This window comes from Populus euphratica, unplaced genomic scaffold (assembly GCF_000495115.2).
Source record: "Populus euphratica unplaced genomic scaffold, PopEup_1.0 scaffold213.1, whole genome shotgun sequence".
NCBI classification, from domain to species: domain Eukaryota; kingdom Viridiplantae; phylum Streptophyta; class Magnoliopsida; order Malpighiales; family Salicaceae; genus Populus; species Populus euphratica.
In genome coordinates this window covers 933,877-946,237 of record NW_011499916.1, presented here as the reverse complement: position 1 = coordinate 946,237, position 12,361 = coordinate 933,877, and the positions used below count along the sequence as shown (strand labels likewise).

At 28.3% G+C, this 12,361-nt stretch overlaps 2 protein-coding genes across 3 annotated transcripts in view; both read right to left on the bottom strand.

Annotated features, from left to right (window-relative positions):
* Positions 1-6,274, bottom strand: part of LOC105134656 (trans-resveratrol di-O-methyltransferase-like) — a 12,687-nt gene extending 6,413 nt beyond the window's left edge. Inside the window, exon 1 of the mRNA XM_011039140.1 lies at positions 6,077-6,274. The gene's annotated coding sequence lies outside the window, so the exon portion shown is untranslated. The remainder of the gene's footprint in view (positions 1-6,076) is intronic.
* LOC105134655 (trans-resveratrol di-O-methyltransferase-like) overlaps positions 410-12,361 on the bottom strand; it is an 18,590-nt gene continuing 6,638 nt past the window's right edge. Inside the window, exons 2-3 of one of the 2 annotated variants that reach the window (XM_011039139.1) lie at positions 5,311-6,077; positions 410-905 (exon numbers count right to left, since the gene is read on the bottom strand). In XM_011039139.1, coding sequence (XP_011037441.1) covers positions 600-905; positions 5,311-6,072 — 1,068 coding nt within the window. In that variant the 5' untranslated portion in view covers positions 6,073-6,077 and the 3' untranslated portion in view covers positions 410-599. Of the gene's footprint in view, positions 906-5,310; positions 6,187-12,361 lie in introns of those variants that run through there. The other variant, XM_011039138.1, reaches the window with a different exon arrangement.

The following is a 12,361-nucleotide window of genomic DNA, read 5'->3' as shown; positions in this document are numbered from 1 at the left end:
TAGATTAATTAGAAATTAGATTTTAGTTAATTTATTCCATATTAAAGTATTATTATCTCATAACTCAAGTATCAAGTTGTAAATTCTTTTAGTTAATTTAGTTCACCCACGTATTCACAAAAATGTGAACACTTGGCAGTAATATTAAACTAGAGGACTTCTATTTAAACCTAGAAAGATAGTAACAGATTGCATGAAATCTATCTGATTTGATTTGAAACCAAGATGTACGCATATCTACCATTTTTGTTGGAGTTTCCTTATCTTGTTGGACTATCATCTTGTGTTGAATTTGTTGCCATTGAAACTCCTTCATCCTCTAATGTCTCTCCACTATAACAACCTTTAGGGATTAAGTTACGAGCAGCTGGCAAGACAAAGTGTTGCTATAAATCCTAGTAAATTAATAAAAAAAACATATTTATTTGCACCAGATAGAACTACATACAAATTTTTTTCATGTGAAACCCCGTGGAATTCATATATGGCTAAACGTTAGTACACAAGGTATAAAAGCCATACCTAATATCATGAATGATCAAAATAATCATTTTAAGAAAAAAACAGAAGGATAAGACGAGGAAATAAGAGCTTAATTATCAAGGATGAAGCTCAATGAGAGCTCTTGTGCCAAGCACGTTATGTATCTTATAGCTGACGAAACCTGCATCAAAGAAGAGCTTAGCCCACTCCATTTCATTTCTTTCTAGGCCAGTAACAGTCACCATCATTTCTAGATCCCAAAGCAGCTGCGTTTCATTTGACTCGTCGCCGTTTTGGCTCCCTCTCACTATGTCTATGATTATCACCTTCCCAGCTTTCTGCTGGCCCTTACTCATAATTGCATGTTTGCATTGCTTTAGTATTTTCACGCAGTCTTCATCATTCCAGTCATGCAGTGTCCACTGTTCATCATTTTCCATTATTAAGACATATTACAGTTACAAAATAAACTACAAAATTATTCAGGTTTGACAATACATGCATTGTTCATCAAGGCTCATTAAACTGCTCACGTCACTGTTCATAACTATTTTTACTCTTGTAGGTCGATGTAGTTTTTGTGCTTTGTGCTTCGGTCATTGCACTTTATTAATTTCTTTTGTTTTTTCATCCTTAAAGATTATATTATCATGGTTTTATAAGTTGAAATGTGTTTCTTTATGCATGCTCTCACGTATACACTATCAGAGTTTATTCTTGCATTACATTACAAGCCGCTATTACAAAATAGAATTATAAGTTACTTTTAAAAAAAATTAAAATAATAAAGACAAAAAAAAGAGTTGTCTTTTCATTTACATTGTTCAAGAAGCAAGAATTTCTACATTTTGATCCCTTTTGTTTTCAAAATATACATTTCAATCATAAAACTTTATTTATATTATATTTCAGTCCCTAGCTAACAATTGAGGGATGAGAGAGGGAGACGTCAAGAAGGAAAGGAGAGTGAGTTTTTGGTCAACCCTGTTTTGGCTAAAAAAATATTTATCATAGTATAATGAGTTTATTTTGAAGAAAGGAGTTCATTAAAAATGATTTGACCCTTTAATTATGCTAGAAAAAATAGTTTAAAATTCAAAAAGTTTGTTTAATCTTGTATTCTTAGTTTAATTAAAGTGTGCGTCTTGGAAATAGAGTTATAGAGGTTTTTAAGATTTTTTTAGTAAAAATGTGTTAAATTTAGATTTCAGGGATCCAAAAAGCTGAACCTGATTTTTTTATTATTACATGTAGCTGGAAAGTGTTACAGTAGCCTATGGGTCATTTTGTTAGATAGGCATGCAGGGCTAGCCATCCAAGCCTAAGAGTGTCAGCTTATATTTTGAAAGGCCGAACACTAGCATGCATGGTTTATCCCTTCAAAGCCTAGTCACACCTAGGCTTCATTTTCGTGGCCCATTAACTTTTTGTTTTTTATTTATTTATTTATTTATATTTAAAATAAAATAATTTTTAAATAAATAATACAATAACAGTTAAAAAACCATGAGACAACTCTAAAAAATAAAATTTAAAAATTAAATGTAAAAAATAGATATCAATCTAAATTAACTTTTTAAACTTATAATCTAGATTATAAAATTAATATAAATTTAATAAAAAAATTATAAAATTTAATTTTAAATCAATTATATATTAAAGGATAAAATTTAAAAAAATAATTTAAAAATAGAATTTTAAAAAATATAATAATAAAAATTAAAATTAACCCACCTTTAATTTTTGGTTTGACCAACGTGAATTTAAAAAAGAAGAGAGAGAACAGAGGGGACAAGGAAACAATAATGTCAACATATATCAGCTAACTAGAGACAACATGCATTACCCCAATGGAAAGCCTATGGCACGACGCTTTAGAAGACAAGATGAAAGGTTATTTTTGGCCAATAAAAGAGCTTGTATGCGCCACTTGAATGCAAGGTGTGTATGGTACACCCACCAACCTAGTTGGCCTATTTATTTATTTTAGTTCATTATATTTATTTTAGTTTTAATTTTAGTTTTTTAAAATTTAATTATTTTATATCAATGTAATTTCATTTAATATTTCCTAACCGATCATAAATCAAGGGTCGGGCTTCTCAATACATTGCAAGAACCCTATATCTAAGGAGGGGAAACAAACTACAAATTCAAGTCTTAAATAAAATCAATGTGAATGGATTGAATAAAAAAATGATCCAAAAAATAAAATAAATTCATTACCTGACCAAACAAATGACTCCCTGATATTAACAAAAAAAAAAAAAATGGTTGAACTGTCTAACCTCAAATTCAGCCCATAAAATTAAAAAAAAAAAATTAAAAGAATAAAGAAAAAAAAAAAAAAGTTGTCTTTTCATTTACATTGTTCGAGAAGCAAGAACTTCTACATTTTGATCCCTTTTGTTTTCAAAATATACATTTCAATCATAAAACTTTATTTATATTATATTTCAGTCCCTAGCTAACAATTGAGGGATGAGAGAGGGAGACGTCAAGAAGGAAAGGAGAGTGAGTTTTTGGTCAACCCTGTTTTGGCTAAAAAAATATTTATCATAGTATAATGAGTTTATTTTGAAGAAAGGAGTTCATTAAAAATGATTTGACCCTTTAATTATGCTAGAAAAAATAGTTTAAAATTCAAAAAGTTTGCTTAATCTTGGATTCTTAGTTTAATTAAAGTGTGAGTGTTGGAAATATAGAGGTTTTTAAGAATTTTTTAGTAAAATTATGTTAAATTTAGATTTCAGGGATCCAAAAAGTTGAACCTGGTTTTTACATGTAGCTAGAAAGTGCTAGATTAATTTTTTAAACTTGTGATCCAAATTATAAGATTAATATAAATTTAATAAAAAAATTATAAAATTTAATTTTGAATCAACTATATGTTAAAAAATAAAATTTAAAAAAATTAATTTAAAAATAAAATTTAAAAAAATATAAAAATTAAAATTAACCCACCTTTAATTTTTGGTTTGACTAGTATAAATTAAAAAAAGAAGAGAGAGAACAGAGGGGATGAGGAAACAATAATGTCAACATATATCAGCTAACTAGAGACAACATGCATTACCCCAATGGAAAGCCTATGGCACGACGCTTTAGAAGACAAGATGAAAGGTTATTTTTGGCCAATAAAAGAGCTTGTATGCGCCACTTGAATGCAAGAGGCCTCCTTCACATGATGGTGATGGTGTGTATGGTACACACACCAACCTAGTTGGCCTCTTTATTTATTTTAGTTCATTATATTTTTTTTTAGTTTTAATTTTTGTTTCTTAAAATCTAATTATTTTATATCAATGTAATTTCATTTAATATTTCCTAACTGATCATAAATCAAGGGTCGGGCTTCTCAATACATTGCAAGAACCCTATATCTAAGGAGGGGAAACAAACTATAAATTCAAGTCTTAAATAAAATCAATGTGAATAGATTGAATAAAAAAATGACCCAAAAAATAAAATAAATTCATCACCTGACCAAACAAATGACTCCCTGATATTAACAAAAAAAAAAGGATTAAATTGTCTAACCTCAAATTCAGCCCATAAAATCTAATTTTTTAAATAAAAAATTATTTTTATTTTGCAAAATTGAGTATCAATGAGTGACATAACATTTCTCCGACACCTCAAGATTCTCATACGCAAGCATGAAAAAAAATCACCAAGATTAATGGCAAATTAAAGAAATGTTAAAGTATCAAATAAGAAAAATAATAAATTGAGGTACTAAAGTGTAAGAAATCATTGGAATCATAAAAAGAGAGAAATTGTTCAATGAACAATGAGTGAATAACTAAGCTCTTTAAAAAAAAAATACAACAATTTTCGAATGAATAATGTTTCATCGGCACAAGCATGAAATGTTAAAGGACCAAATAAAAAAAATAATACATTGAGGTACTAAAGTGTATAAATCACCAAGACTAATTGCAAATTAAAGAAATGTTAAAGGATCAAATAAGAAAAATAATACATTGAGGTACTAAAGTGTAAAAAATCACAGGAATCACAAAGAGAGAGACATTGTTCAATGAACAATGAGTGAATGACAAAGCTCTTTTAAAAAAAAATTACAATAATTTTTCGAATGAACAATGTTTCATCCACACAAGCATGAAAGATAAATAATCAAAACCAATTGCAAATCAAAATAATTTTAAAGGATCAAATAAGAAAATTAAGGACTAAAGTGTAAAAAAATATAGGAAAAAAAAACATGGTTAGAATAAACTGTATTTCTCCTCATATGCCTACCGTGAATCACCGAATCCTTTTAGTCATTGGTTAATAATAATAATAATTTGGGCTTGAAGGACAAACGATTTGTGTGTGTGTGGCGAAATTATGGTTGCTTTTTTATTTCTTGTCTTTGGTCTGACCAGCTCAGTGCAATAGACCAAGCCACCCTAACCAATATTTTCTTTATATTAATATTTTTTTAAATTATGGTAGCTTCTTAATTTCTTGTCTTTGGTCTGACCAGTGCAGTGCAATAGACTATGCCAACCTAACCAATATTTTATTTATATTAATAATCTTTTTAAATTATGGTTGCTAATAAGATGAAATTATACCATTTCAACTCTATCATTTAAAAGCTGTATTTGGTTAATTTGTCATGTTAGACGTATATTCAAATTTGCAAGTTTTTTTTTTTAAATAGTTTTTTGTGTTTTCTCTTGTAATTTCTTTAGTGCTGAATAACCCTCGTGGACATGTTATGTGCTGCGTTAATTCGTTTTTGTTAATGAAAGATAAGCATGTATGCAAACCCACTATACTGCTAATTATTGCTTGGAAACAGCAAAAATTTACCTTGAGTAAAATTACATCTGCAGGAGGAACTGCCTCAAACATATCCCCTCCAACATACTTCAAGTTTTTGCTGCCGGCTTGCAAGTCAGAAACCACACGCGGGAGATCAAACACAGTGCAGTCCATGTGCGGAAATGCTTCTGCGATGCCCTTGGCCATGGTTCCTGAGCCTCCCCCGACATCCACCAAAGAATTCACCCCCTCAAAGATGCCTTGACATTTGCTTACAACCAACTTACTAGCCAGTATGCTATCACTAGCCATGGCTTCATTAAAGAGATTGCTGAGCCTTGGATCTTGGCCAGCGTACTCCCAAAGTGTCCTTTCATGAGCAACACTAAATGCGGTGGCTTCATCGTTTTGGAACCAAGTGCTCAAGCAATCATGGGGTTTTGTCAGAACTGGATCGAGCAACATAAGTAAAAGAGGTCTCATACTCAGGGGGTTATCCTTGAGGAGGAGACGAGTGGATTGGGTTAGGGAATAGGCTTCTTGGTTAAGATTTTGCTGGGAAAAGAAACCGGCGTGCACGAGAATACGCATAAGGCGGTGGACATATTGAGCTTTTGATGGGTGGATCGGCAGGGCAGAAACAAGCTCCGAGAGGGTCATGGGTTTGCCATGTTTTTGGATCACATCTGGAATGCCTAGTTGAACGGCACATTTCAGAGTCATGGAGTTTATGAAGTTGAATATATGATTCCACACATGAGTTTGAGCTTGAAGCAGCTCACCAGCACTTCCCTCGTCAATCAACTCCATTGATTTTTAGTATGCTACTGTTGCGATACCTCAAAAGACAATTACCTACCTCTCCATCTATATATAGCAGAGATGGCTTAAATTCTCAACTTCGTACAATAAGAATTTAATAGTGATTTCATTTTGAAAATGCTTGTGTATCTTGGACTGAGATTACTGTTTTTACTTTGAAAATGTGTTCAAAGGAAGATAATTTTAACCTTTAGTATAGTGCTCCATTGGTGTCCGTTTTATTCATGGAAATAGGAAGAAAAGTCTATTGAAGGCTTATCATCGTTTCGCCGTGAACATCACTTCATTATTGAAATACTAATTTGTCTTTCTGTCCACTTATTATATATATAAAAAAAAGATGATAATAAAAAAACAATCCTACAAGTCAATTAATGATTTTTTATAATTTAATGGTAATTGAGCTATTTTATTTTACTTGTTAATTTATTTTTTTTTCTTTTAATAGTAAATTAATTAATTATTTTACTTATAAAAACATATGAAAAAAGCATTCTAAAGTCATATACCGCATGAAACGAGCAGTACCAGATAATCAACAGAACAAACATTATAAAGTAGGGCCAAAATACATGGAATATAATAATAATATTAATTATAATTAAAACGATTTAGTGTTTTACTTCAATAATACTTATATAATGCAGTCTACAGTAACATGTTGAGTTTTTTTTTTCTTTTCTGCTTTTTATATTTTTTACTATGACTTGTACAGTATAATTTACAATAAAAAGATAAATATTTTTAATTTTTTCAATGAATATTTTTTTGTTTAATTTAATTTGTTAATGTTAATTTTTTTTATTTAGTTATCACACTTTTATGACACAGATTCCGGATTTAACGGGTTAACTTCAATTTTTTTTTGTTTTTATTTTTAATTAATTTTTTTAGTTTAATTTAGTTTGTTAGTATTAATTTTTTTTCTATTTAGTTATCAAACTTTCATAACACGGATTCCAGGTATGCAGGTTAACCCAGCTAATTTTGGGTTAATTCGTAAAATGTTTTTTTCCTATTGAGTTATCAAACTTTCAAGACACAGATTTTAGGTTTGACAGGTTAACCTGATTTGACTGGTTTAACCCAGTTAATTCAAATTTTTTTCTTTTTCTTCATTATTTAGTTATCAAATTTTCATAACACGGGTTAACTTCAATTTTTTTCCTTTTTTTTTTGTTCTTTTTAATTAATTTTTTTGTTTAATTTAGTTTTTTATTATTAAATTTTTTTCTATTTAGTTATCAAATTTTCATAACATGCATTCTGGGATTAATGGGTTAACCCAGCTAATTTTGAGTTAACCCGTAAAATATTTTTTTTCTATTAAATTATCAAACTTTCAAGACATGGATCGCAGGTTTGACGGGTTAACCTAATTAATTCAGATTTTTTTCTTCATTTTTTTTTCTTCATGTAGGTTTTTTTTTTTCTTCCATTTGTTTTTTTCTTCATGTAGGTTTTTTTCCTTTGTTTTTTCCTTTTTTTTAATTAATTTTTTTAGAATTTAGTTTGTCAATATTAAATTTCTTTTTATTTAGTTATCAAACTTTTATAACACAGATCTTAGGTTTGATGGGTTAACCTGATCTGATGGGTTAACCTAATTAGTTAAGATTTTTTTTTTCTTCATTAGTTTTTTCTATAGGTTTTTTTTTCTCTTTAATTAATCTTTTTTTGGTTTAATTTAGTTCATTAATATTAATATTTTTCTATTTATTACCACACTCTCATAACACGAATCCTAGATTTGATGGGTTAACCTAATTTGGTGGGTTAACCCAATTAATTTAGATTTTTTTTTCTTTTTCTTCATTAGTTTTTTTCTTTCAATTTTATTTTTTAATATTGTAATTAACTATAACTAAAAGGCATCAACCTTTTAATATGGACTACACAGTGTAGTCCATAGTGAAAAGGCTGATATCTTTATTTTATTTTTTTGCTTTTGTTTAATTAATTTTTTTCTTTATTTTTTTTTTTGCTTTTGTTTTATTTATTTTTTTTTTTAATTTTGTTTTTTAATATTAAGTTTTTTTTTTCTATTTAGTTATCAAATTTTCATGACACGGATTCCAGGTTTGACAAGTTAACCCAGTTAATTCAGTTTTTCTTTTTTCATGTCGTTTTTCTACTTATAGGTTTTTTTTTCTTTGTTTTTTTAATTAATCTTTCTTTTTGTTTAATTTAGTTCATTAATATTATTATTGTTTTTAATTATCACACTCTCATGACACAAATCTCAGATTTAACAGGATAACCTGATTTAACGGGTTAACCCAATTGATTTAGATTTTCTTTTCTTTTCTTTTCTTTACTTCTTTAGTTTTTTCTTCCAATTTCATCTTTTGATATTATAACTGTAACTAAAATATATCAACCTTTCATTGTGAATTGCACTATGCAAATTTATAGTGAAAGGTAGATACCTTTTAGTTATAGGTTTTTTTATTGCTTTTTTCTTTGTTTTTTTTCTTTTTAATTTTTTTAATTTAGTTTGTTAATATTAAATTTTTTTTCTATTTAGTTATGACACTCTCACACTCCATAGTGAAAGGCAGTTGATTCATATTTTTTTTAATTAGTTTTAAACTCCATGACTTGTTTTGTTTACTTTTCATTGCATTATCGTAATCTTATGAGAGGATTTTATTGTACCCATCTTCGCAAAACACTATTCAATGGAATAGTGCTTTGCTTTTTTTTTTTCCTTTCCAATTAATTTTTTTATTTAGTTTTATTTTTTAGTATTAATTTTTTTCTATTTAGTTATCACATTTTCATGGCATGATCTTACAACAAAACCCACATCCAACGCTCTTGGGTCTAGTATTGCAGCCAAACCCAAGGTTCTTGGCGTTGCAGCCAGATCTATTTAAACTTGGGTATGGTATTGCAGCCAAACCCAAGGTTCTTGGACTTGGCGTTGCAGCCAGATCTATTTAAACTTGGATAATGTAAGTTTGATATTATTATTAATATTAGAAATATTATTATTTATATTATAATGAATAGTGCTAATATAATAATTAATGAATTTGAAAAAAAATATTATTAGTTATAGGTTTTCTTTTTGCTTTCTTCTTTTTAATTAATCTTTTTTTTATTTAATTTAGTTTATTAATATTAAATTATCACACTCCTATAACATGGATCCCAAGTTTGACAAGTTAACCTGGATTGACAGGTTAAACCAGTTGACTCAGTTTTTTTCTTTTTCTTAAATTATTTTTTCTTTCAATTTCATCTTTTAATATCAATTTGATTAAGAATTAAACTTTGCAATTTGTTTTATTTACCGTTCATTAGATTATTATGATTTCATGTGGTGATTTTATTGTACCTCTCATTGCAAATCACTGTTTATTTGAATAATACTTTGCTTTATTATTTTTTTAATTAATATTTTTTAATTTTATTTTGTAATATTAAATTTTTTTTCTTAATTATTATATTTTTATGATACCATTTTGCAGTCAGATCTATGTTTAAGGCTTCAGGTCTAGTATTATAATAAAAACTATTTAAATTTAAATCATGTTTAATATTATTATTATTATTATTATTATAAATATTATTTTTAGATTAGACATTATAAACAAACCCAATGCTCATTATAATTTTCCAGAAAAATCTAATACTCTCTTAACTTCTTCTTTTATACATATATACTCATTATAGTTCTCCAGGAAAATCTAATACTCTTGTAACTTAGCTTCTTCTTCTTATATATATATATATACACACACACACACACACACACACTTTACAGCACCGGACAAGTTTCTATTAATATGGCTAAGACTTGAATGCCATCAACTCCACGACAGCTAGTGCTTGAGCTAGTGCTTGACACACCACCCACAAGATAAGACAGCGAAATGACAGGCCCGAGTGTAAAATACCAGTTCATTGCTTGGAAAATTCAACCACCTTATCCTATATTTTGTTTAAAAACAATTTTAAAAAATACTGAAATTATTTTTAAGTTAATCTTTGAAAATAATTTTAGATTATTTTTATATATTAATATAAAAAATAAATTTTAAAAAATAAAATATATATAATTTTAATTTATTTTTAAATAATAACTATCACAATAATAAATATACTCTGCACCTGCGATCAATCCACTGCTCTCGAGTCAATATTAATAAAACCGCGTGTTACAGTCCCAGCGTTTGACATTGACATGGATATGGAAAGGGTGACACTAATAAAGGCAAACTAGTCACCACTGCGCTTGGTCGGCTAAATTATTTATTTTATAAAAAAAATAATGTTCAGCCAAAGTCATAATAAACTTTGTAATTTTAATAATCAAGTTGAGATTATATTTAATTAAAGAGTAAAATTAATAAAAAAATTAATACATAAAAAATAAATAAAAATATTGCAATTAAAGGATAAAATTAAAAAAAAGATAACTTTTATAAAAAAATAAAAAAATCAAAACAATAACAATCAAATTGAAAAACATAATTCTATCATTTTGAAATAAATAATAAAATTAAAAACCACTAAAGTTTTTACAAAGAACTAGAGATAAAAATTAGAAACCCAAGGGATAGAGACTATATTGAAAAATATAATATTTAATAAATTGAGATTGAATAATAAAATTAAAAATAAACAAAACTTCTATAAAAAGATTAAAATCAAAAATTAAAACTTAAAAGAATAATTATTGAAATTAAGACATTAACAATTATAAGAGCTAAGATGTAATTTTTAAGAAAAAGAGATAATGGGGAAAAAAAATTCCTTTAGTGTCAAACTAGACCACTAATAGAAATATGTGTCGCACCAATAAAAACAAGATTTAGTGGCACTTTTAACAACATGGTTAAAGGGCTTTTTGGACATCGAAAGGCGTCGCACGCGTTGCTCGAAAGGCATGATACCTTCTACACAGTTTTTTTTTTTTTGGTGTAATATAGATACTAATTTGCCTTTTAGGGCATAAAATTTTAACCTTTGAGTTGGGGGCTTCTTCTGCCTTCTCAAAAAAATTAAACATAGCTATCAAACCTCAAGCACAGGAGAATGGCATGGCTGCTAGACACCTGACATTGAGGTTAGGCATGTCTACCAAACCCTACGTGCTCAGGTCTGGTAAAGCAACCATACCATAGATGCTCGAGTCAGGCATAATTATTAGATCCTAGTGCCCTGGGTCTGGAACATCATGGGTGTGATAGGGGCACCAAAGCCATGTTAATTGAGTCAGGCAAGGGATGTCATACCAAGGAATTTGGGTTTGGCACCAACAGACCTAAGTAACGTGTGTTTGTCAAAGTGTCGTTTTAAACCAAACACGTTGTTTCATTTAAAAAAAAGATGTCAATTTTTTTTTGTTTCCAAATCAATTTTTAATTTTCGATTTGTTCAATCAAGCCCTCTAATACAACCATATTATTCGATAGTTCTTCCTATATTTACCTATTATTTTTTCTATGTTTTATATAGAAAATTTATTGATATTCTTTGTTTTATGTTTTGAATGTATATTTGGATGTAAGACTTAAAAAAAAGTAAATTAGAGATAATTGATAGATTTGACCTCTAATTGATGTTTTGTCAAGAACTTGAGCTCTAATAGTCGTAATGAAGTGATTCCAGTAACATTAAAAAGATAACATCCATACCTTTCTATACATATATGGAAAGAAAAATAAAAAGAGAAAGAGAATTGAAATCGCAAACCTCAAAGACAAATCTCGCATTTTTTCAATGTTGACCTTCGATCATTCTGACTTGAATATCTTGAGATAGAGAAGTTCATTTGATGCAAACTTACTTTTTTTGAATTCTTGACTCAAAGACCTATTCACCTACTAAATTTCACCAGAAACAGATCCCATATAAGAGAGATATGAGTTTTCTAAGATGACATATTAATTCTACAAGTAGACAGGTTTTGTGAGGAAACAACTCTAAAATACATACTAAAGCATCCAAATCGACATCCAAGTCTTTATTTTAGCAATTTAGCTCCTCTCAGTCCAAAGTCTTAGAGATTTTATATAAGATTATTTCTATTTTTTTTTTAGAAAAATAGTTATTATATGACACGACTAAAAGATTGATGTCTTCTCCCAAGTACAGGAGTGTCGAAGTAATAAATAATTCGGCAAGACTGGGGTCGAACCACAAGGAGGTTAATTGTACAAATTATAAACAACAGCAATAGCAATAACAACAACAACAACAACAACAATAACAATAGTAGTAGTAGTAATAGTAGTAGTAGTAGTAATAATAATAAAGAAAGAGA